At 38.2% G+C, this 26779-nt stretch overlaps 1 protein-coding gene across 1 annotated transcript in view; it reads left to right on the forward strand.

Annotated features, from left to right (window-relative positions):
• Positions 1-26540, forward strand: part of Gm15085 (predicted gene 15085) — a 40168-nt gene extending 13628 nt beyond the window's left edge. The window contains exons 2-7 of the mRNA NM_001122734.1: positions 3467-3592; positions 4312-4391; positions 8063-9021; positions 18210-18291; positions 19098-19147; positions 25902-26540. Of these exons, the coding sequence (NP_001116206.1) occupies positions 3467-3592; positions 4312-4391; positions 8063-9021; positions 18210-18291; positions 19098-19147; positions 25902-25938 (1334 nt within the window). The 3' untranslated portion in view covers positions 25939-26540. The remainder of the gene's footprint in view (positions 1-3466; positions 3593-4311; positions 4392-8062; positions 9022-18209; positions 18292-19097; positions 19148-25901) is intronic.
• Positions 26541-26779: the final 239 nt, after the last annotated feature.

Genomic DNA, 26779 nt, shown 5'->3' on the forward strand with positions numbered 1-26779 from the left:
TGGATTTACACACTAAACCATCTCACAGGTCCTCAGAAAAGGGAAGCTTGTGAGGTTCCAGTTCAGGTCCTAAAACTTGCATGGCAAGTGTTTACCAACTGTGACATATGGATCCTGCCATCAAACAGAAGCTATAAGAAACAAAACAGAAGTATTTCTGTCCCCTTCTATTTTATTGTCTAGCTAGCAGGATCTAAAAAAATAAATAAACCATTTTATAAAAATTAAAGGGATGTCACTGTTAAAATACTTGATATATTTTCAAGAATCAATTTTAAATATTTCTTTTTAGTCATCAGACATTTCTAATATGGGAACGTAGATACCATTTTTAATAATCATTTTCCTTTCATTTCAATTGAAATATTGCTGAATTTATTTATTTTTCTTTCACATTTTTGAGATAATTTGATGTGTAGAAGCCCACCTGCCTTACCCTTCTAAGTGCTGAGATTGTGCTTATCACTGGTAATGCCAGGATCATCCATCAGTTTAGATTGTACATTTGTTTCCTTCAGATTAATATTTTCCATATATTTGAACAGTTTTCGATATTATAATTACACTATTTCTCCCTTCCCTTCCTACAAAACCTACCATATTACTCCTCTTTGCTGTTTCCAAGTATATTGTACTCTTTATTCATTAAATAGTTGTCACTAAACTCTTTCTTTCCCTACCCCATCACAGGTATGTATATGTGTTAATGTGTATTCCTAAAATATAAATGAAACATGAAAAGTCTATTTAATATATCTTCTATGTTTATGTTTTTAGGGCTGACCATTTGCTTTGTGGTAAACAATTGGTGTGCTCTTCCCTGGGGAGGAGACTTTGTCTTCCTCTCAGTGTTCTTCAGTTGCCTAAAGTTCTTTAGGTAGTGTTAAGCTCTCTTGAGTGTTCAATGTCCACATTAGCATGTCCATTGGCGACACTCTTGTTCAGGTCTCCTATAAGTCAGGTTGGTGAGACTATGAATTTCACTTCTGGCATTCCGGGGAGATACATTATGAGAGCAAACTCATTATACCTCTGGCTCTAAAAACCATTCATCCTTCTCTTGCCTGAAGTTGCATAATATTCAAGTAGGCACTTTGTTTTATTGGTGTATTAATGCATTAGACTGGGATCAAGAAATTCTTGGATTACTTCTAGTTTTCTGTAATTGTTTCAATCTGGTACAAAGAGAAGTTTTTGTCCTCTCTTTGCAACAGACTCTATTTCTCTGGGGGTATATAAAAAACGTTGAAAAAGAAATTATTTGTCTGGTTAAGTAATGTAGTATTTGTACATTCTTCTTCACAATCCATGGCTTCATTAGACCTGGGTACTTGGCTAGTTTAACGTACCAACCGTGATTTCCCACCTGTTGAATGAGTCTTTAAGTCCAGTTAAAGAGCAGTTGATTACTGCAAGGATTGGTGCTAAAACTATACTGCCAGTGCTATTATGCAATGCTGATTGGTCTGGAATTTAGGTATCATAAGTGGGTAGGAGTGTTGGTTGCTTCCATCCATTGGAAACCTGTATGTCCTTATGGTATCATGAGTGCAAGTTCTCAGGGAGGAGGCTTTCAGGTCAGTTCCAACTCAGAGGTCTCTGGGCCAGCATCTGATGTGCATGTTCACTTCTCCAATATGGACTTTCCTTACACTCCCAATCGCAATCAAGGGCAATAGAAACAGCTTGAAATATTTTGGGAGTTTCTTGAACAACCCTGACAAAGACCTCAAAAAAGGGGTTCTCTCAGTGGGAGTTAGTGAATTTGCTTGCTTGTCTTTGGCTCTTACAAGTAGCATTTTCAACTAGATGAAAATGTGTCATTTAAATTATATATATATATATATATATATATATATATATATATATATATGTATATATATATATACACACATATATATGTATGTCTGTGTATATATATATTTATATATGTATGTCTATATATATGTATATATGTATGTCTGTGTGTATATATATATATATATATATATATATATATATATATCAGAGAATTATATTGTCATAAGTGTTTCTTTACATAGTTTCAAGTTATTCCTCGTGCTTCTTCTAAACATCTCTAATGTTATTGTACCCCTTCTATATTTACCTCACTCATTTTCAGTAATTAGAGATCTGTTTTGAATTTCCCTGATCAGATCATTTCTATGATACTAACAGCCTCCTCTCTTTAGCTTCTCCATGCTCCTACTATTGGAGGGATGACTTTTGCCTTCCTAAGTCTCTGTAGTTACTCTAGGATATATATTCATATCTGCATATTTATAGTTAGGAACCTCAGAAGAGACAGAAAGTGAGAATATGAAACATTAATCTTTCTGAGTCTGTTACTTTACTCACAATGATCTCTTTTACCTTCATCTATTTGCCTGCAAAGTTTCCATGATATCATTTTTCTTTACAACTGAATAATATTGCATAATGTACATATAACACATATTTATTATCTGTATGTTTATTGATGGTATATAGAAAAGCTACTGAATTGCCCTAGTTGATTCAGTAACATGTAGAATTGCTGATTATTGCTAAATATGTTTGATGTTTCTCAAAGGTTTCTGTGTTGTAGGGATGCCTTTCACAGGATCATTGTCAATTGACCAAATAAAATATCAGCTCTTATTCAAATTTAAGATTAGTGTGGAAACTGATAAATACTTTGAAATAGCTTGTTGACTCTCATGGAGATGGAGAAATTGTAGTACTAGAACAACCAGTACCTCAAGTCAAACAAGCTCCTGGCATGTTGAGGAGAGCTGGGAAATTTCTCCTGGCAACTGTTAGCTGCTTAGATGGGGATAGTCTGTATTCTTTAACGTTGTGATGCTAGCATGTTACCCACACTCAAGTGGATAGCTGCATATCCAAGAGTATATAGGCAACATAGATTGGACTTAATGAGTTTTAAAAATAGGTGGATTCACAGTTGAATGGGTAAGGAAGAAGAGTTAGATCTGGGATGAGTAGGGTGATTATGATCAAAATAGATTGTATGAAATTCTCCAAGAATTAATTTTTAAAAAACATTTAACTTTTTTTTCAAGAGTATTTTTTCTTTCAGAGGATCAGAGTTCAATTCCTACATATAAGCTGGTTGCTTCATGCCTGCCTGCAACTCTAACTCTAGCTCCAGCTCCAGGAGAAGAGACGTAACATTTCTTTCTAACACACCTGCTAATGTGTGTGTGTGTGTGTGTGTGTGTGTGTGTGTGTGTGTGTGTGTGTGTGTGTGGTGTAAAGAGAAACAATAAAACCTCTTAATCTTGCTATCGTTGTGCAAGTTTGTTACAAATTATTCTTTCTTTTACTATAGTGTTAGGATTTTTAAAGGATTAACAGTTCTATATATTCCATAATATGATGAAATATAATGTCAATTTCTGGCTAAGAAGACGTTATTGTCATTTGACTTCTCATTTCTTTAATTTTTCTGTAATATCTTGTACAGACGAAATTAGACAGCTGAGATATCTAGAAGCTGCTAATTCTGAAGAAGAATACAATGAGGAGAATGACATACAGTCAGAAAGCTCCAGAGGGCAAGCATTTTTCCCTGGACATCCGCGAGGGAGAGGTAAAGTACACTGAACAGCACAGGTGGTAAAAACGAGCAGGCAGATTTTTGAACTTGCACTGTTCTAATGTTATATTATGTTACATGCTTCATATTTTTCAGACATGGACTTGTACAAGGTTGGTAAGAGTTTAATTCCAGTTCAGATGAAAAAAAATATGTTTCATTTATAAGAGCTGCTTTTCTAATGGAGAGCAGGGGTAGAAATTAACAATGGAGGTAATTGTTTTAAATTTGCCAGGTTGATCCACTACTGGGAGGCAATACAGGAGTGTTAAGTGCATGATCAATAGCCTAATCACCATAACAAAGACATTTTGTTAGAAAACAATGTCACTGAGTGAATGGAATAAGGTTGAATGGGAAGAATGTCTTCTTTAAACCTAACAGTATTGTTTGGAGTAGGGAACATATTGTAACAGAATTTTTATGTTGTCGTAGTCTTTATATTATTTCTAGATAGGTTTCCAGTTTGGTACCATATACAACCAAATGTTGAATTCCACATAAACTGAAGACTGCCACTTTGAAATGCTGAGTATAGATAGAATGGACAATCACTCTTGTATAGCATTCAGTGAGACAAGCAGACAACGTTAGAGTGTTGAAATACTAAGTCATTTTTCAAAACAAGGCCTATCTTTTAAAAACTGTTTCTAAAAGATACTGAATTCACTGCTGAAAATATGGAAAATAAATTTTCTCAAAATAATACACAGGACACAGACGTGACAGTAGGGGAAGAAATGGCCATTTTTTCAGACAAAGATTTTCAGCAAATCATCCTCTACTTCATCTGGTAAGTGAACACTAAGGGTTAACAGAAATCAAGAGTCTGAGATGTAACATAGTTCTTTTAGAGATGAGTGTGTTTGTTTCTTTGAAGACAAGGTCTTACAAGTTCAATAGTACAAGGTAGTATATTACTTACTATGTAGCCTAGGTTGGTAAAGAATTTCTGATGTTCATCCTGTCTCAATCTTCCAGTGATGAAACTAAGAGAAGGTGTTATATGTTAGGTATCATAATTACTTTTCTTTGTAAAAAAACACTATGATCAAGGCAGTGTACAAAAGGAAGAGGGTCAGAAACCTTGATCATCATGGGGTGGGCAGTGTATTGCAGCAGGAGGAAGGCCCCTTCAACTATTTCAGGAAACATTTTATTTTTTATTTTAATCATTGGGAATTTTGAATTTATAAGGTACAAAAATAGATAGTTTGTGATTGTCATTAATTGTAAATATTATTCTCATTTTGTCCTCTTATAAATTTTTATCTTAAGCTATAGTATAAAAATAGTTTACTACCCTCAAAAACTAATGGTATGAACCAGAAATCTGGAGTAGAGAGATACCCTAGTATTTAAAAGTGCTTGCTAGTGTTCCAGATGACCCAAGTTCAGCTCTCAACACCCACATCAGTGGTCCTATAACTTAAATGCAGTTTCAAGGGCTTTAACCCCTCCTCTGGTTTCTGTAAGCACCACACACATGGGGCATAATCTCACATAAAACACACACATAAACACACACACACACACACACACACACACACACACACACACACACACACACACAAACCTATACACATTAAAAAATCACGTGAAGATAGAAATTAAGTGAAATGGGATATGAAACACATTCTGGAACTTTCCAGAGGAAAAATTTATACTTCCCTGTACTTCTAAACTGGCATAGGTAACTGGGTCATGGGACAAGAATTTTGATATGTATCAGTAGTTCAGCTTAACAGTAAGAACTAGTTATTCTTAAACTGTTATATAAGCATCTGGTGTTAAACAGTGGTTGAACGGGAAAATTGTCTGCAGGGTAAGAGCACTTGCAAAGGAGAATGGGGACATGGAACCCACACAAAAAGCAGAACTTGGTCTTGGTCAAGGGTACACCTGTAATCCCAGTGTTGTTGGAATGGATATAGGATCTGACTAGCTGTGACTTAGCTCCAAGTACTGTAAGAGGCCCTATCTCAAGGTAGTAATTTGGAAAGTAAGAGCAGGACACCTGATGACAACTTCACTCAAGCTCCTTGAAGCTCAAAATTATGTGTACTCACACTTTCTCTCTCTCTCTCTCTCTCTCTCTCTCTCTCTCTCTCTCTCTCTCTCTCTCTCTCTCTCTCTCTGTCACACACACACACACACTCACACACACTCACACACACAGTGGCAATTCAGGGAACATTATTTTGTGAAGGAATAGGTTACATTTTTTAGCATAGTCTCCATTCTGTGTTGCAGAGATGAAATACTTCCTTCTGTTTTGAAGAATTGAATTTGACCGAAAGAGGTCTAGATCTTGCAGGATGATATTTGTGATACTACTTCTGGTTTGGTTTTATTTCGTTTAGGTTTAGGTTTTTCTTTGTTTGTTTTGTTTGTTTATTTTCATGGAATGCACCCAGTAGTTTGCACATGCTAAACAAGTATTCAACCAAAGGGCAATATCCTAGATTCCTTAAAGGGTTTTTGATTTTTGTCTTTGTTTGTTTGAAATGATATTTCATGAAAGCCAGGTTGCCTATATAGGGATGACATTAACTCAAGATTCTCTCCTTTCTATCTTCTGGAATTATAGACACTTCACCTAGTTTTATGGAATGTATAGGCTTAAGTCAAGGGAGATATGTATGATAGACAAGGACTCTACCAATTTAACTAGATCCCCTGTCCAAAGTTTGGGGTACAAGTGATAAATATAGAAAGAATGAAAAAATATGTTCCCTTTTGCTGTCGTCCAAGATACTCCCAACTGAAAATATTTTAAAGTATATTGAAATTGAAATCATCTATCCATTGCAAATAGTTTTGAACCATTCAAGAATTTCATACCAGAAATCACTGAGAAAAGTAAAGAAAACCAAAGTGGGGATAGTGGACCATTCATGCAAACCAATTTCTGATAGCATTGAGACAAGTACTGGGAATATAGGCAAGAGATATTACACCCTGACTATATAAAAATATTTTGAGAGATTCTTGTCACAAAAGCCTAGCCAATTAAGTTGGATCTCTGGGATGCTTGTAGAAGTGGATGGAGAAAGTAGGTTCATGCAAGGTTGCCTTCTGACTTCTGCATGCACACCACAGCATACACACCCACACATATCATGGACAAAATACACAATAGTTTTCACTATTAAAAGAAAATTAGTATTTCTTTCCTTAAGTTTACAAATCATGTAGTACCTAATTTCATGTAAATGATTTCTTATGAGAACCACAGCCCTGCTCATGCTGAGTATGTACTGGACAACTGAGCTACAATCCCAATACAGAAAATATTCCTTACACAAATGATTATTTTACAATAGTATGCAAGTTTGCATTTAAATAGTCCTTGTTGTAGCACCTTCTTCCTAATGTCAGTTACTTTGACCATTCAGAAGTGTTGTAGCAGGACATGGAAATACCAAATATAGGGGTCTTTTGCTTTCTAAGCAAAATATACTGGTGTAAAGCTACCTTTTTTAGTACTGTCTGTATAATATTGCTCACTTACTCTTAAGGATTATCATAGACACTGTCAAAGTTTTTACTGTCTCCTTTCGAGTGACTCACTATTATACCTCTTTGGTTAAAGAGATAAAAAGAATGAAAATAAAGCTAAGCTATTACCAGATCCATTTATTTGAATTGTACCAAGCCAACTCTTTGCTACCTTTATAGCATTTGTATTCCACTCACTTAGTTATTCTCCCTAGAATTAAATATTTGTTTACATTCAAATATAAATTTTTAATGACCACTGGGTAGAGAAATACTCAGTAGAATAATTTGGAATATTTTTCTTTGATCTTAAAGAGTTGTATTACAGAACATTCTTAAATGTAGATGTAACTCAGTTGGTAGGGTACTTAGCTAGCATGCATAAAACCCTGAGTTCAAACCTCATTGCCATATAGTACCATTTGTAGTGGCAAGTGTCTTTAATCCTAGTGTTGAAGAGGTTGATGGAGGAGTTTAGAAGTTCAAGATCACAGTTGTATATGTAGTAAGTTACTGGCTATCATGAAATTCTGCAAGTTCCCCCCAAAATATCTCTTTACTCTCAAGTACGATGTCAAATGGTTTAGTTGGTAAAATACACAAGACAGCTAATTTTCATTATTTTTATGATACATACAAGTAATTTTCCTTGTGAAAGTGACATGGTATATAGGATAGCTCCGTAAACTATTAAATAAAAGTATTGTCATTCATTCTAGGATAAAATCACTGATAGAAATAGTCTTGAGAAGCTGATGTGGTGGCACAAGCCTATAAATCCAAACTTCGTGAAAATCACGTGTTTCAGGCTAACCTAAACAATATAATTAGGACCTCTAAAAAAGCAAAGTAGGGGAGGAATAGAGGAAGGAAGAAAGAAAGGAGGGGCTTTAAAAATACACTTATGGCTTAATCTAATCATAGACTGTCTCATTTATATTATATAACTGGGATCTTTTGCAGACAAGACAAGTCAACCTAGAAAGTCTAACAAGGAGGAATGGAAACCAATCAGAAGAGAGACAGCTACAACAAGAAAGAATCCAATTGTTCTTCAGGAGTTTACATGGCCTCTCCCAATCTCATGACCACCACATTGGCAGATCTCATGGCCACGATTCCAGAAGATCATGTAATCGATTCAGGAGAGCTCCTGTTCAGTCAGAGAGATCTCATGTCTACTCAGGTAGAACTAATAACTATACAGATAGACCACACCATGACCTCTCAGATAGACCACACAATCAACTCTCAGTGAGACCACATCCTGACCTCTCAGGTAGACCACTTCATGACTACTCAGGTAGACCACATCAAAACCATGCAGTTAGGCTTCAACATGGCCACTCAGATAGATATCATCTTACCCATACAGAGAGAGTTCTTCCTAACAACTCAGGGATAGCTCATCCTGGCCACACAGAGAGAGATAATCAAGTCCAAAGAGGGAGAGCTCATGATAACCAATCAGGATTAGCTCATCACAACCATGATGGCAGATCTCATCATGACCACTCAGGGAGAGCTTATCACGGCCATGCAAGGAGAGCTCATAACAACCAGTCATGGAGATCTGATAACAACCAGTCATGGAGAGATCTTAACCAGTCATGGAGAGGTCAGAACAACCAGTCACAGAGAGGTCATGACAACCAGTCACGGAGAGGTCATGACAACCAGTCACGTAGAGGTCATGACAACCAGTCACAGAGAGGTCATGACAACCAGTCACAGAGAGGTCATAATGATCAGTCATGGAGAGCTCATAACATCCGGTCACGGAGAGATCGTTATCACACCTCATTGAGATCTAGTAGCATCCAGTCATGGATGCTTCATGAAAGAGAAAGATACCATGGTCCAAGAGGAAGAAATGGACCAAGGGATGCATCACCACCAGGATCTGAGCCAGAAATTGACAGGTAGAAACAAAATCAGTACTTTATCAATGTTAGTACAATGTTTGGAATGATATAGAAAAGTATAAGAATTTCTGTGTCTTAATAACTAAATTAGTATTTTCCCAATTCAGACACTGCTGCACACAGTAGGAGAAACTTGTCTGGTAACAAACTATAGAAATGATCCCTGAAAGGATAGTCTTTCAGACACTGGTACAATTCAGGAGTGTATGGGAACAATTTTGTGGCTCATGATATCAACTCACATGCATATGCGATGGCCTAAGATTGTTTCCCAGTTTCTGGCCTTTCTTACTAGGCCTATGCACGACTCAGAGTAGCTACTCCTTTTGCATCTTTCAAGCTAGTAAGCAAGAAAATATACCAACAAATTGTACGAAATTGATATGATAGGATATAACTAATGGTAATCAACCTGTTTCTTTCCTTTATTTCCTTCCTTAGGAGCCTTAAAGGCTTCATCAGACAAATTATCTCTCCTTCTTTGTGTGTTTTCATGTATGTGTGTGTATGTATCTGTGTGAGAGAGAGTGCATGTTTGTATGTGTGTGAGGTTGTATGTTGTTGTGCAAATTGTGATAGAGCCTGTACACATTAGTCAAGTGATTTATGTCTAAGCCCAACAAGTATATCTTACAGCAGTTTCTCCAAATCCACTCTCCAAAGTGTATGCTGTCTTTAGCTGTAGAAACTTGCCTTCAAATTATGTGAAGCAAACAGGGCAACAGCAGTAGCCAATATTATTTTGGGAGTCTCTTCTATTGCTGTGTCTAACACTTGAAGAGCAGGTTTCCTGTACCTAGCACAGGGTTTATGTTATGTAGTCTATAATCCTTGTGCTGAGAGCTGGCACTTAGAATTGTAAAACTTCATTTAAACTACATACATACATATGTTTAAATATGCACATATATGACATAAGTATTTTATTAATATTTTTAATTTCTTACTGGATATTTTCTTTATTTACATTTTAAATGTCCCCATTCTCAGTCACCCCCAGAACCCCCATCCTATCCACCCTCCCCTGCTTCTATGATAGTATTCCCCCACCCATCCACCCACTCCCACTTACCTGCCCTCCAATTACCCTACACTGGGGCATCGAGACTTCACAGGACCAAAGGACTACCACTGATGTCCAACAAGGCCATCCTTGGCTACATATGCAGCTAGAGCCATGCTTCCCACCATGTGTACTCTTTGTTTGGTGGTTTAGTCCCCGGGAACTCTGGAGGATCTGGTTGGTTCATATTGTTGTTCCTCCTATGGGGCTGCAACCCCATTCAACTCCTTCAGTACTTTATCTATCTCCTCCATTGGGGAACCTATGCTCAGTTCCATGGTAGGCTGTGAGCATCCCCCTCTGTATTTGTCAGGCATTGGCAGAGCCTCTCAGGAGACAGCTATATCTGGATCCTGTCAGCAAGCACTTCTTGGCATCCTGAAATAGTGTCTAGATTTGGTAACTGTATTTGGGATGGATCCCCAGGTGGGGCAGTCACTGGATAGCCTTTCCATCAGCTCCACACTTTGTGTATGTAACTCCTCCGATGGGTATTTTGTTCCACCTTCTAAGGAGCGAAGTATCCACACTTTTGTCTTCCTGCTTCTTGAGGTTCATGTAGTCTGTGAATTACATCTTGGGTAATAAGAACATGAATTATATCTTGGGTATTATCAGTAAGTGTATACCATATATGTTCTTTTAGTGGTTGTGTTATTAACTCACTCAGGATTATTTTTTTTTTCTAGTTCCAAACATTTGCCTAAGAATTTCATGAAGTCATTGCTTTTAATACCCTGAGTAGTATTGTGTAAATGTGCCACAATTTCTGTATTCATTCCTCTGTTGAAGGACATGTGGGTTCTTTTCAGCTTCTGGCTATTATAAATATGGCTTCTCAGAATATGGTGGAGCAAGTGTCCTTGTTATATGTTAGAACACCTTTTCGGTATATTCCCAGGAGTGGTATAGCTGGATCCTCAGGTAGTAACTACTATGTCCCATTTTTCTAAGGAACTGCCAGACTGGTTTTCACCGTGGTTGTCTCAGCTTGCAATCCCACCAAAAATGGAGGAGAGTTCCTCTTTCTCCACATCCTTTTAATGACTGCTTCTGTTTCTTAAGGGGTTATGGGGCTGTGTAGATGGGTTAGATTTGTCACATTGTATCTGCTTAGAATATTTTCCATTTCATCCAGATTTTCCAATTTAGTTGTATATAGGCTTTTGTAGTAGGATCTGATTATTTTTTCGATTTTTACAGTTTCTGTTGTTAAGTCTCTTTTTCTTTCTTTCTTTCTTTCTCTCTCTCTCTCTTTCCTTCCTTCCTTCCTTCCTTCCTTCCTTCCTTCCTTCCTTCCTTCTTTCTTTCTTTCTTTCTTTCTTTCTTCCTTCCTTTCTTTCTTTCTTTTTCACATGGTAATTTCACAGTTACCTCTAGAATAAGGACTCAAAACCTAATATACCATGACCCTAAGAAAGTACTATCAAATTTTACTAACATGGATATCAATCTATTTAAATAATGGTATCATGGAATACCAGCATTAAAATATCTTCAAAACATTTTGATAAGAGGATAGTGTCTGATACAAACAGCAAAATATTTTCATGGTTTGTTTACATAGAAGTCTAAATAGGAACTATCTACAATGACACAATGAATGAATTAGGGGCTGAGACAACTTCCTTATTGATTTTTCTCTCACCTCCTTAATGTTGCACATTTTTAAAGCTGACTGAGTAGTATACTTTCAATTGTTAGTTTCTAGTATTTACATACTTCTTCAAACTTTCAAAATATAAGGAATATTATGGCTATTGGCATGCACTGTGTAGAGTCATACTTTCACTTTTGGAATTTATTTTTTTCCAGCTCATCAGTATACATAATATTTTATTTTATTTATTTTTTATTATTGGGTATTTATTTCATTTACATTTCCAATGCTATCCCAAAAGTCCCCCACACCCTCCCACACACACACACTCCCGCATCTTGGCCCTGGCACTCCCCTGTACTGAGGCATATAAAGTCTGCAGGACCAATGGGCCTCTCTTTCCACGGATGGCCAACCAGGCCATCTTCTGATACATATGCAGCTAGAGACACGAGCTCTGAGGGGTTCTGGTTAGTTCATATGTTGTTCCACCTATAGTGTTGCAGATCCCCCAGCTTCCTGGGTACTTCCTCCAGCTCCTCCTTTGGGGGCCCTGTGATCCATCCAGTAGGTGACTGTGAGCATCCACTTCTGTGTTTTTATAGGCCCCAGAATATTCTCACAAGAGACAGCTATATCAGGGTCCTTTCAGCAAAATCTTGCTATTGTATGCAATGGTGTCAGCGTTTGGAGGCTGATTATGGGATGGATCCCCGGGTATGGCAGCCTCTAGATGGTGCATCCTTTCATCTCAGCTCCAAAATCTTTCTCTGTAGCTACTTCTATGGGTGCCTTGCTCCCAATTCCAAGAAGGGGCAAAGTATCCACACCTTGGTCTTCGTTCTCCCCAAGCTTCATGTGTTTTGCAAATTGTATCTTATATCTTGGGTATTCTAAGTTTCTGGGCTAATATCCACTTATCAGTGAGTATATATCATGTGAGTTCTTTTGCGATTGAGTTACCTCACTCACAATGATGCCCTCCAGGTCCATCCATGTCCCTAGGAATTTCATAAATTCGTTCTTTTTAATAGCTGAGTAGTACTCCATTGTGTTAATGTACCACATTTTCTGTATCCATTCCTCTGTTGAGGGGCATCTAGGTTCTTTCCAGCTTCTGTCTATTATAAGTAAGGCTGCTATGAACATAGTGGACCATGTGTCCTTCTTACCGGTTGGAACATCTTCTGCATATATGCCGAGGAGAGGTATTGTGGGAGAGCTATAAGTTTTCCTCTTAGAAATGCTTTCATTGTGTTCCATAAGTTTGGGTATGTTGTGACTTCATTTTCATTATACTCCAAAAAGTCCATAATTACTTTCTTTATTCCTTCCTTGACCAAGGTATCATTGAGAAGAGTGTTGTTCAGTTTCCACGTGAAAGTTGGCTTTCTATTATTTATTTTTTTATTGAAGATCAGCCTTAGTCCATGGTGATCTGATAGGATGCATGGGGCAATTTCAATGTTTTTGTACATGTTGAGACTTGTTTTGTGACCAATTGTGTGTTCAATTTTGGAGAAGGTCACATGAGGTGATGAGAAGAAGGTATATCCTTTTGTTTTACGATGAAATGTTCGGTAGATATTTGTCAGATCCATTTGTTTCATAACTTCTGTTAGTTTCACTGTGTCCCTGTTCAGTTTCTGTTTCCATGATCTGTCCATTGGTGAAAGTGGTGTGTTGAAATCTCCCACTATTACTGTGTGAGGTGCAATGTGTGCTTTGAGCTTTACTAAAGTTTCTTTAATAAATGTGGCTGCCCTTTTATTTGGAGCATAGATATGCAGAATTGATAGTTCCTCTTGGAGGATTTTTCCTTTGATGACAATGAAGTGCCCCTCCTTGTCTTTTTTGATGACTTTCTGTTGGAAGTCGATTTTATTAGATATTAGAATGACTACTCCAGCTTGTTTCTTCATACCTTTTGCTTGGAAAATTCTTTTCCAGCCTTTCGTTCTGAGGTAGTGTCTATCTTTTTCCCTGAGATGACTTTCCTCTAAGCACCAAAATGTTGGGTTTTGTTTGTGTAGCCAGTTTGTTAATCTATGTCTTTTTATTGGGGAGTTGAGTCCATTGATATTAAGAGATATTAAGGAAAAGTAATTGTTGCTTCCTATTATTTTTGTTGTTAAAGTTAGCATTCTGTTCTTGTGGCTGTCTTCTTTTAGGTTTGTTGACCTTCTTGCTTTTTCTAGGGCATGGTTTCCTTCCTTGTATTGTTTTTTTTTTCTGTTATTATCCAATGAAGGGATGGATTTGTGGAAAGGTAATGTGTGAATTTTGTTTTGTCGTGGAATACTTTGGTTTCTCCATCTATGGTAATTGAGAATTTGGATGGGCATAGTAGCCTGGGCTGGAATTTGTGTTCTCTTAGTGTCTGTATAACATCTGTCCAGGCTCTTCTGGCTTTCATAGTCTCTGGTGAAAAATCTGGTTTAATTTTGATAGGCCCATCTTTATATTTTACTTGACCTTTTCCCTTACTGCTTTTAGTATTCTATCTTTATTTAGTGCATTTGTTGTTCTGATTATTATGTGTCAGGAGGAATTTCTTTTCTGGTCCAGTCTATTTGTAGTTCTGCAAGCTTCATGTATGTTCATGGGCATCTATTTCTTTAAATTTGGGAAGTTTTCTTCTATAATTTTGTTGAAGATATTTGCCGGTCCTTTAAGTTGAAAATCTTCATTCTCATCCACTCCTATTATCTGTAGGTTTGGTCTTCTCATTGTGTCCTGGATTTCCTGGATGTTTTGAGTTAGGAGCTTTTTGCATTTTCCATTTTCTTTGATTGTTGTGACGATGTTCTCTATGGAATCTTCTGCACCTGAGATTCTCTCTTCCAACTTTTGTATTCTGTTGCTGATGCTCGCATCTTTGGTTCCAGATTTCTTTCCTAGGGTTTCTATCTCCAGTGTTACCTCACTTTGGGTTTTCTTTATTGTGTCTACTTCCCTTTTTAGGTCTTGGATGGTTTTATTCAATTCCATCACCTGTTTGGTTGTGTTTTCATGAAATTCTTTAAGGGATTTTTGTGCTTCTTCTTTTATGTCTTTCTACCTGTTTAGCAGTGTTCTTCTGTATTTCTTTAAGTGAGTTATTAAAGTCCTTCTTGATGTCCTCTACCATCATCATGAGATATGCTTTTAATCTCGGTCTAGCTTTTCTGGTGTGTTGGGGTGCCCTGGACTGGGCAAAGTGGGAGTGCTGGGTTCTGATGATGGTGAGTGGTCTTGGTTTCTTTTAGTAATATTCTTATGTTTACCTTTTGCCATTTAGAGATTGTTCCTCTGGTGATTCTGTTACCCTCTATCAGCAGACCTGGGAGACTAGCTCTCTCCTCTGAGTTTCAGTGGTCAGAGCAGTCTTTGCAGGGAAGCTCTCCTCTTACAGGGAAAGTCCACTGTTATCTGGTGTTTGGACCTCCTCTTGGCTGAAGATGAAGGCCCAAAACAGGACCTTTCCCAGAAGCTGTGTTGCTTTGGCCTGTCACAGAAGCTGTTAGTTTCAGTAGTCCACACTCTCACCTGTACAGACTACTTTCTTCAGAGTCCCGGAACCAAGATGGCTTCCACGGATCCTGAGGGAAAGGCCTCCCAGGCCTGGCGGACACCTGTCCTCTGGCCAGGAATTGGCCGGATGTCTGGAGCCTGAAAATGGTGCTGCCTCAGAAGCTCTGTGGCTCTCATCTGTCTCAGAAGCTGTTAGCTTCTGTATTCCACACTCTAACCTGTGCAGACTACTTTCTGTGGAATCCCATAACCAAGATCCTAAAATTTCTTAATGAATGTGGAAGCCCTTGAATTTGAAGCATAGATGTTCAGAATTGAGAGTTCATCTTGGTAGATTTTTCCTTTGATGAGTATGAAGTGTCCTTATCTTTTTTGATAACTTTTTGTTGAAAGTCAATTGTATTCAGTATTAGAATGGCTACTCCAGCTTTTTTCTTGGGACCATTTAGTTGGAAATTTCTTTTCAGCCTTTAACTCTGAGTAGAGTTTTTCTTTGTCACTGAGTTGTGATTTCTTTATGAAGCAAAATGGTGGGACCTATTTACTTATGGAGTCTCTTAGTCTATGTTTTTAATGAGGAATTAGGTACATTGATGTAAGGAGTTAGTAAGGAAAAGTGATTGTTGCTTCCTGTCATTTTAGTAGTTAGAATTGGAATTATGCTTATGTGGCTAAGAGTGTAGTTTCCCTCCTTGTGTTGGAGTTTTCCATATATTATCCTTTGTAAGGCTAGATTTGTGGAAAGATACTGTGTAAATTTGTTTTTGCCATTTAAATAATTTGATTTCCTCATCTATGGTAATTGAGAGTTTTGCAGGGTATAGTAGCCTGGACTGACATTGTGATCTCTTAGGTTCTATATGACATCTGCCCAGGATCTTCTGGCTTTCATAGTCTCTGGCGAGAAGTCTGGTGTAATTCTTATTACATCTGCCTTTTATGTTACTTGATATTTTCCCTTACTGCTTGTAATATTCTTTCTTTGTTTTGTGCATTTGGTATTTTGATTATTATGTGACCAGAGGAATTTCTTTTCTGGTCCAATCTATTTGGAGTTCTGTAGGCAACTTTTATGTTCATGGCCATCTCTTTCTTTAGGTTAGGGTAGTTTTCTTCTATAGTTTTGTAGAAGGTATTTACAATGATGGGAATCTTTGCTCTCTTCTATACCTATTATCCTTAGGTTTGGTCTTCTCATTGTGTTCTGGATTTCCTGTATGTTTGGAGTTAGGAGATTTTTGCATTTTGCATTTTCTTTGACAGTGTTAATGTTTTCTATGGTATTTAATGCAACTGACATTCTCTCTTCTATCTCTTGCTGACACTTGTGTTTATGACTCCTAATGTCTTTCCTAGGTGTTCTATCTCCAGCATTTCCTCCCTTTGTGTTTTCTTTATTGTTTCTGTTTTCATTTTTAGATCCTGGATGGCCTTGTTCAATTCCTTCTCCTGTTTGGTTGTGTTTTCCTGTAATTCTGTATGGGATTTTTGTCTTTCCTCTTTAAGGGCTTCTACCTGATTACCTGTGTTCTCCTGTGTTTCTTTAAGGCTGTTAATTTATATCCTTCTTAAAGTCCTCTTTCATCATGATGAGAAGTGATTTTTAGATCTGAATCTTGCTTTTCTGGTATGATAGTGTTTCCAGGACTTGCTGTGTTGGGAGATTTGGGTTCTGATGATGTCAAGTAACCTTGGTTTCTATTGCTTATGATCTTATGCTTGCCTCTGGTTATCTCTAGTGCTACCTGCCCTAGTTTTCTCTGGGACATGAGCCTGTCCCTTCTGTGTTCCTGGTTGTGTCAGAACTCCTCAGATTCTTGCTGTCTCTAGTATCCTGGTATCCTTGTATCCTGAGAACCTGAGACCCTGAGACCCTGAGACCCTGAGACCCTGAGATCCTGAGATCCTGAGATCCTGAGATCCTGAGATCCTGAGACCCTGAGATCCTGAGATCCTGGGGATGTCATAGATCCTAGGAATCAAGGTGCTTCAGGGATCCTGAAATCCTGGCGTGACCAAGCTCCTGAGTTCCTTTGATTGTGCGTGTGTTAGAGCTCCTGGGAGTCAAGCTGCCTTTGGGATCCTGAAATCCTGGTGTGACCTAGCTCCTGAATTCCTATGATCCTATGTGTGTTAAAACACCTGGGAATTGACCTTCTTTTGGATGTTGTGTGACTCGGTATGGAGTTAGTGTCCATGTTCTGCTCAGAGCACAGGTTCAGACACAACATATGTATGTGAAGTAAACAAAATAGATGTTTTTATTAACCATTCTTGGTGTTATTTAGGGTTCCTTTCTTCTTGATCTGTGTTTCCTTCCTCCTTTTCAGTTAAATCTCAACCCTGTTTTCTTATTATCCCTTCATAGCACCCTTGTCCTATTTCACTGCTCTCTAGAGTTCCTACTCCCACTATGTTCCCTTGTACTTTCATGGTTTCTGAGGTTATACAATCACATCTACAGATTCAGATAATCCACAAACTAATATTTCTTAGTGTATTCATCCATTTGCTGGCACAATTCATAAATGTAGCATACAGCTCTAACTGATTACATATTAATACTCTAAAGATAAATAATTTGTAATGCAGAAGTTTTAAATAGGGGTCTAGAGAGGCAACTTAGGAGTTAGAGCACTTGATGTACTAGCATGGAGACTAGAGTTCAAGTCCCATCATCCACACCATGAATCAGTGATGCTACACAAACCTCTAGCCCAATTGCTGAAATGGGGAAGACAGGATAGTCACTGGGCCTTCCTAGCTTCCGAACTAGCCAAGAAAATGCAAGGTATACTGTCAAGGAGAAACCCACCTACAAGTTGGAAAGTGATAATGGAGGAAACATGCTGCCCTCTTCTTGACTCTGCATGTATCTAGAGGAATATCCATCAGCACAGATATGATGTATACATGAAATTAAATAAATCATTTGCATATGTGAAATCTGTTAGTAATAGGCGTTTTTAATTTTTTTTCTAATTTTTCACCCTTTATGACATATACCAGATCGTCTGCAATAAGAGAAAGGACTGACTATTTATGGGTACAGGAACATCGAAGAAATGAGACAGTTGAACTGAATGTAGCGGTAAGTACAATACTTTCTATTTTCTACCTCGAAATTCTATGAGGTTCCATGTATTATTTTCTTTCAACTAGGCTCTTCTTTTGGATCTTCTTTCCTTCTTCAAAATTTTAGTATTTATTTGTATTCATGATTGTGACTTGGGGATGTCACCTTCTGGGCTACAGTTTTCTGACATGTTAAGCAGTCTTAGACTGATTTATCTCTAAGGGCACACTGCCTTGGATGTTCTTGCATGTGTGTACAATATCAGAAATTGAATGTTACACTTGTAAGATCAGTAAGAATAAAAGTGAAATACAGGAGCAAGGGACTCTATAATAGCACAGGCTTTGTTTGGGAAAGGATGTGTTGTGAGGAGATTTCTAGTTCAAGACATTAGAGAGCCAGAAGCCCTCTTAGACACAAGAGTAGTTAGAGGGTGGGAAAGGGAGAAGGGGACAGAAAATTTTCCCTTTTGATGGGATCTTGGCCATTGCAAGACTAGCCAGTCAATGTTAAGTTACAGAATGCCAGAGGATCATTATGACTTGACTAGCCATTACTGGGGAGTAGAAATAATAAGAGAGACAGGAATATAGAAAAGCAACTTACTTTAGTTATAGGGGTGAAATTTGGGTATTGTTGTGGTTAACCAAGATACAGAAGCTTTACAAAATGGCCAAGCCCATAGTTAAGAATATTAAGAACCAAGGAAAGAAGGGAATATTGTTTAAATGCTAAGACTTGCTATTGAGAATTTTTTAAAAATCACCTCGTACTGAGTAAGGATGTATTTTCAATCGTTTATCTCAATGTTTTCTATTTAGCTAGAAGACGGCTACAGCAGTGCTGAAGAGAGTGATGAAAGTTTTGACAGGTAACTTTACACAGACTTTGTATAGTGCTTAGAGGAAAAAATATTTAAAAAGGGCCTTGAATATTAAATCAGCACATGGCCTTTGTGGGTAGATACTACCATTTCCATATTACAGAAGGATACATTGAAACTGAGGAACTAGTGCTGGTTGTTGCTTGTTTCTGGCACTACTGGGAACGAATTGTAGCATCACGTGCACACACTGAGTGAAAAGATATATCACGGAACTGTGCATGAACTCTACTCCAGCCGAGGAAGGGGGTGTTTTCTTTTGTGTTGTTTTGGCTTTTAACTTCACCCAAATCATACAATCAATAAAAGCTTGAAGATATATTCAAACACAGTTTGTGTTTCTACAAATATATATGGGTATTTTACTGTCCATATTGCCTTTCCACACCTACAATTACAGAGAAGGTATGATTCTTACAGTACTAGAATGCTCAGTATATTTTGTTGCTTAAACAGTTTCTATAGCTGTAGACAGTGGATTTAGTCTTGGTGAGTAGGAAAAGGATAATCACAACCAGGGAGCAAGAGTGGAAAGGGGTTGATTTTTCAGACAGGTAAGTTATAGAGGAAATGTTTGTCGTGTCTTTGGGAGTGCAGCCTTTCTCAGTTCTTGGTGAACTCAGCTTTAGACAGGTAAGAAAACTCAGTATCCTCCAAAGACAGGTGATTTCTAGATCTTGTCTTGCAGATTTGAAAAATGAAATTCCTGGGCCTTGGGGTGGCAGGGGAGGGTTAGAATGAAGCATTTTATTGTGGCCAGCTTAGAAGAATGCATGGTTCCTATAGAGGAAGGGTGTGCATCCAGCGACACAGGACCATTGAAATGGTAGTCTGGGGACTAGTTTAAGAACTTAGGACAAAAGATGGTGTGAGGCATAAGTAGGGAAATACAACTGTAAGTCCAGTAGGGCACCCAATATGAGGTGTCTGGCACATCCTCACAGTCTCAAGTCACTTCTTCCTGCAGAGCTTCTAGGCAGGACTAAGAGATACTAAGAAACCAGGAAATATAAATCTCTTCTGATGTTCTTGGTCTCCAGAAAAAACATTCTCAGACCTGCGGTTTTAAGAGCCTAGCATATTAGAAAACATGCTCAATCAAAGATCATGATGTATCATATGTTAAAACACAAAATGAAAATGCTGTCAAAATGTCGCTAGGTGGAGAATTTAGTACAATATAAAAAAAAATGTTCCCAGGGTCAACTGAAGTAAATGAGTCACAGACTAAAAATTTCTCTAAAGGCTTAAGCTCAACCAGTAGCTCAACAACCAGATTTGAAAGCTCGAGTTATTTAACGAGATAAAACATTAGTAGCCCTCTCACCACCCCCACACATGAGGAGTATGCCGCAAAACATGCCTGCCTGGCATCTACCATTACCTCACTTAACACTTTAGTACAGGACCCATCCATCATCTCCCAGCTTGGTAGGTTGCATGTCCAGGTTTGTTGGCTGCTGTCTGCTAGAGACACACATGCCTGAAATTGTAGTTTTGCCCTGAGTTCCCTCTTGCTAGAAGGTTATGGGGAAGTATCTACTTCCTAGATCATTCTAGCTCTTGGCAGAATCTTGCTGCTTGTCAGAGTCCATTCTTTTAAAACCAAAACCTGAACTACCTCTCTCTCCCTCCTGTAAGAGACCAGTTCTGTCTTCAACAAAACTAAGACATATTTCTTCTGAAATTGCAACCTTCTTACTGTCCTTCCTGGCTTCCACTTCTATCTTTGTCCTATAGATTGCATTAGGCTAACCCAGGAATATATTGTTGTATTGTTTTCCTTTGGCTTTTGATTTGGGGGAAGGGTTCGGTGGGTTTTTTCTTTGGTTTGTTGTTTTGTTTTCTTTTATTTAGTTTTGAGGCAGGGTTTCTCTATGTAGGCTTGACTGTCCTAGAATTCACTCTGTAGGCCAGCCTGGCTATGAATTCAAAGATATGCCTGTCTCTACCTCCCATGTGCTTGGGTTAAAGGCATGTACTACCACTACAGCTTGGTGGTATATTGAGGAAGGAAGGAAGGAAGGAAGGAGGGAGGGAGGGAGGGAGGGAGGGAGGGAGGGAGGGAAATTTTTTATAAGGAAACTAATATGAAAGTAGTCAGTAGAGTGCCTGTGTAGAATCTTTTAGTGCTGAGTTCCATGACTAGCACTGCAAAAGGAAGGGAGGGAGGCAAGGATGGAGGGAGAGGTAAAGGAAGGGGAGGAAGGAATGTAATATTGATCTAATTTATAAATATTACTAACATTGAACTAACATCGAACTTTCATCCTCTCCTCAAACACTGTTTAGTCCACTCAAGGCCTAAAAGTAACAGTATTTATAACAATACAGAAAGTAACTTGGTCATGCAGAACTACTGACTATAACAACTAAAATAACTATCCCAAAGGCAACACAGCCTTTGGACATTTGTTGTTTCATGGCAAAGTGAGACTGTATATGATAAAACTTTTCCCCGGGATTAATTTACCTCCCCAGTAAAATCTTCCTTCTTAGACTGGGAAATAGTCCAGTTTTTTAATGTCTAACATGTATGTTTCCCTTGGTTCGTTACCCAGAAATGCATAATAGCAGGTTTACTGGTCTATGTCTGCAACCACAAGACTCAGGAGGTAGAGGCAATAGTATCCAAAGTTCAAAGCCATCTTCATGTATATAGTGATATTAATTCCAGCCTTGGATACATGAGACAATGTCTCAATTTTTTTCTATACTGATTACTGACATGAAGCCCTATTACAACAAAGCATAAACCAGACCCACTAGCAGCCATACCTGAGGCCTTTTGCAACAAATATCAAAGGAAGCCGGACTGGCTTTTGTACTAATTCCTGTATAACCAGGCTACCTTTAAAGTCAAGATCCTCCTGCCCCAAATCTTGGTTTGAGGGATTCTTGGTATGTGCTACCACATTTTTTTCCATTGTCTTTTTATTGGGTGAGAGACCTCAAGGTCGTGATATTATAGGATGGCTTCAACCTTCTATCTAATCAGACTGCCCTTAAATGCAAATCCTTCTGCATCAATCTCCAGGTTTAGGGGATTCTAGATATGTGATCCTACTTTCAATTTTTGGTCCCATGTTCATTGGAGTATTTATGATGCTAAGAATGGGACTCCGGTTTCACTCAAGCTAGCAAGTGCTCTACCACTTCTCTGCACTCTCAACACTCCAGCTAACATTTTTGTAATTTTCTTCCTTTTTGCTTAACTTTGAGAATCATTTTATGAGTTAGAAAAATGACATAGAGACAGGGCAGATGAGTTGCAAAAATCAGCAGCTGCCAGGAGGAGGGAGATGGAGAAGCAAAAGAAAGGAAGTCCTCCTGACTTTTAACATAGGGTCCAAGAAAGCCTACATACTCATCAGCTGTGTGGGGAAGTATGCGGAGAAAGAATAAGAGTGGCCAGACTGTCTGAACAGGCTTAGGAGTTTAAGCACTATTTAAAAAGTAATATAAATGAGGAAAGGAAACGTTAACAGTTTTGAAGTTAGGACTCAGAAAAGTAGTTAGGTATAGTTGTACATAACAGCAAGCAACTGCTTTGTTGTTTGGTTTGTTTGTTTGTTTGTTTGTTTGTTTGGTTGGTTGGTTGGTTGGTGTTTTGTTGTTGTTGTTGTTGTTGTTATTTTTGTTCTTTTTTTTGAGAGGGTTTCATAGACAAGGCTGTCCTCAAACACTGTTTCCAAGGATATTCATGAGCTCCTGATCAATCTGACTGTACTGGCTAGTGTTGTGTTAAGTTGACACAGCTGGAGTTATCACAGAGAAAGGAGCTTCAGTTGAGGAAATGCCTCCATGAGATCCAACTGTAAGGCATTTTCTCAATTAGTGATCAAGGGGGAAAGGCCCATTTTGGGTGGGACAATTTATGGGCTGGTAGTCTTGGGTTCTATAAGAGAGCAGCCTGAGCAAGCCAGAGGAGGCAAGCCAGTAAAGAATATTTCTCCATGGCCTCTGCATCAGATTCTGCTTCCTGACCTGCTTGAGATCCAGTCCTGACTTCCTTGGTGATGAACAGCAGTATGGAAGTGTAAGCCAAATAAACCTTTTTCACCCCAGCTTGCTTCTTGTTCATGATGTTTATGCAGGAATAGAAACTCTGACTAAGACACTGCCTCTACCTACCAAGAAGTAAAATTATAAGGCACAGCTTTGATGAATTTTACTAAGCTACAATTTTTATATTATGTAGTTAGACTACACAATTCTGTGGCTTTTAGTAGATTATGAGGTGTGCAGTCTTCATCCTGATGTAATTTTTGAACATTTTCACTGTTTGCCTCCAAATTGCCATGCTCCTACTGAGACACTCTTCATGCAGACCTTTCTTGCCCCATGTTCTCTGCATCCTAGTCCAAGACACTCACAAATCCATTTTCATCCTATGGAAGTTTAGATTACTTTTGTTCCAAAATATACTACACTTAAAAAGGAGTAGAACTGGATTCCTGTCTAACAGGTGAAAACTCACCTAAAGATGTAAAGTAAATTGATTACAATACCTAGCGATAGGAGTATAATTCAGTGGTAAAGCACACAATGCATTAGAGGCCTGAGTTTTCTCAACAGCAGGGAAAAGCCTGCAGACATACTCCATGACTCAGAATATGGGTTCTACAGGGAGCATAGATATTAATTGACTGCACCTTCTCCTTTTAGACCTCTTTGTGTCTGAGACCTTCAGACACAAAGTTGAAGGCCCCAAAGTTGCTTATCTGATAGGAGGCCACTATAGCGACTTACTAATTATTGTGCCTTAATTGACAGTTGCTGGAGACCTGAAGTTGATGCTGAATTTGTTGATGGTACATACACCACAATTAAGACTCTAACATGTCACCCAAAAAGAGTGAGACTAAACTTCGATGTTGTAGTGCAGACTGACCGGGTACTTATGATGAAATGGCAGAATTGCTTGCTCATTAGATATTAAAGAAGCCATGTTCATTTTAGGTCAACTTGAAATCAATAATGTTATCTTTTACATATAGGAAACATGAGACCCCCTTAATACACATGGAATCTTTTCCCATTCTCTGCCTTTGTGAGGGACAAAAATGTTAGGAAAATAAGCCAACCTCTTTTACGTGTGTTTATAATTATCTTTGTCTGCCTCTCTGTCTTTGTGCATCTGTCTCTGAGTCTGTTTCTGTTTCTTTCTCAGTCAGTCAGTATGTCTGTCTATATATCCAGCTACCTGTCTATCCATCTGTCTACACTATCATCCTCCCTCTCACACTGTGAGCATGGATGTGTGCATGTGCATGTCCACATGTCTTCCTGATCCCTGGAACTGCAGCTGCAGCCACATGTGAGCTACCTAATGTAAGCGCCTGGAAATAACCTCAGGTAACTACCTGCTGAGCCCCCTCTCCAGACTGATTTTCAAACAAACCTCTGTTGAAACACAAATTTAGCCCATAATCCTTTATACTTAAATGCTCAGCCGCATACAGGCTTAGAGTGATTCTCACAAAAGAAAGCAAGCATGTTTAGTAGACTATGTACTAGAGCAAAGAAGCAAATTAATACATGGCAAAAGACTTTTAAAAGGGATTGAAATTAAAAGAACTTTCTAACATTCTTCATTGAGCAATGAGCTGACATAAGAAAAGTATACTAATCCATCAGGATTCTGATTATATTAGGGGAAGACGTACGTAACACATAAGTAAGGCAGACTAGTGCAGAGAATCATGAGACCAAGGACATCTTAAACTCTTATATAAATGCTCTTTCTTATTAAAACAGAAAAAAATAAAGTGTGTGTACGTGTGTGTGTGTGTGTGTGTGTGTGTGTGTGTGTGTTTCATAAGTGGAAAACAGAAAACATACAAACTACCTCAATCTCACAACAATGCTAACCCTTTCTAACTTGGGTTTTAAGATGAAAAGGGAATGTCTGAATGATGAGGAAAAACCTTGGCTTTGTGGTCATGTATATAAGATGAAGCTGGAATGAAGTATGACTAAAGGCAGCCTTAGAGGTACTCTCCTCAGCTGTACAGTAAGACCAATAGGAAGACATTGGTATCTAGGATTGCTCTCACATAATAGATTGTAAATCCTGAATATAGGGCAGTCATTTTAATTTGAGCATGTAGAATTAAGCCTGCCATTTGTTCTACAGTGAAAGATACCACTGCTTGGTCTTTGTAGTAATATGTTCTTCCATTAAAGGTCTAGGATTTTGCTGTTTATTGTGGGTGAAGTACATAGTGACCTCAGGGGTAGACCAAGGACCAGGCAAACCACCGGTGATTCTGGAGTCTCAAGGAGAGCTGGTGTACATTCTCCAAACTTAAACAGGCATCAGCCCCGCTCAGAATCTTCTCAAACCATCTCAGTATGCTCCTTTTGTCTTTTTCTGGTACCTTGAACACCCTTTTTAGCCCAATCAGATTTCAAACTTCCATTACCTGCATTTATAGGTGAATAACAACAGGCCTGCCTGCCTCCTTGCCTGCTCAATTGCTTCCTTTGTTCATTGTTCTTTTTTCTTTTCTTTTCTTTTTTAGAATTTTGAGTCACAGGTAGCCCAGGCTGACCTCTATCTAATTCAGTATTGTAGCAAGGATGACTGAATACCTGGCCCTCCTGCCTCCAACTCCAAGTACTGGATTTCATTGTGGGCTACACTGTGCTCTCTAGTCTATATTTAATAATCAAATTTCAGGAGTTTTTGCTAAATTGTTAAGCTCCCCAACTTAAAGAATTTTTCTCTCTTTCACAGACTAACCTGTCGCTCCATGCTAGATACACTATACTAAGGAATCTTCGAGAAGCCAGGATGAGCAATAATAGAATGAGAAGACCTGAAGACTAAACTGCCTTTTCCTTCGGGCGTTGGCAGCTAGCTAATTGCACTGAACCACACTTGAGAGCATACGTACATTCATATAATGTTCGAGTTTGGACTGTTCTTGTTAATGTACTTTCTTAGGATTAAATGTCAGGATTCTGTTCATACTAAGCTATTTGAAGAAAAAGTGTTTAGTACTGTTTGCATAAAAGAACAAGGAGATGAGCAAGATGAATGCTGGTTTCAATGGGGTTGTTTTAAGAAATCAGCTATTTTCAGAATACATGGGATTTTTTTTTTCAATGTTAGAGAAACTGTGTAATTTACCATAATCCTTAAGCTCTGGAACCCATACAAGTGATAAGAAGGTTTTATGCACAAAAGCAATCCATGTGAATGACTTCAACTGTATGAGTATTACACTAGTAAGCTTTTTTTTTCTTTTCCATTTTACTGTAACATGAAAGGCAACTTAATTTTTTCTTACTTTTGTCAGAATTCTACATGTAACTTTTTTATTGTTGGATTTGCAAACACATGAAATTCAATAAAGAGTTGTGAACATTGTTATTTCTTTTTTGTGTTTGTTTGTTTGTTTGTTTGTTTGTTTGTTTGTTTGTTTGTTTGTTTCAGTTCTATGACTGGAGCCCAGGCAGGCCTTAGGGTCAGTGAGATAACACTGCTGACACCAAGCCTGCCCAAATCTTAGAACTCTTTCCTACAAATTTTCCTCTAACATCCTTCATGTACACACACACACACACACACAGACACACACACACACACACACACACACACACACACACACA

Source organism: Mus musculus, chromosome X (genome assembly GCF_000001635.26).
Source record: "Mus musculus strain C57BL/6J chromosome X, GRCm38.p6 C57BL/6J".
Taxonomy (NCBI): Eukaryota; Metazoa; Chordata; class Mammalia; order Rodentia; family Muridae; genus Mus; species Mus musculus.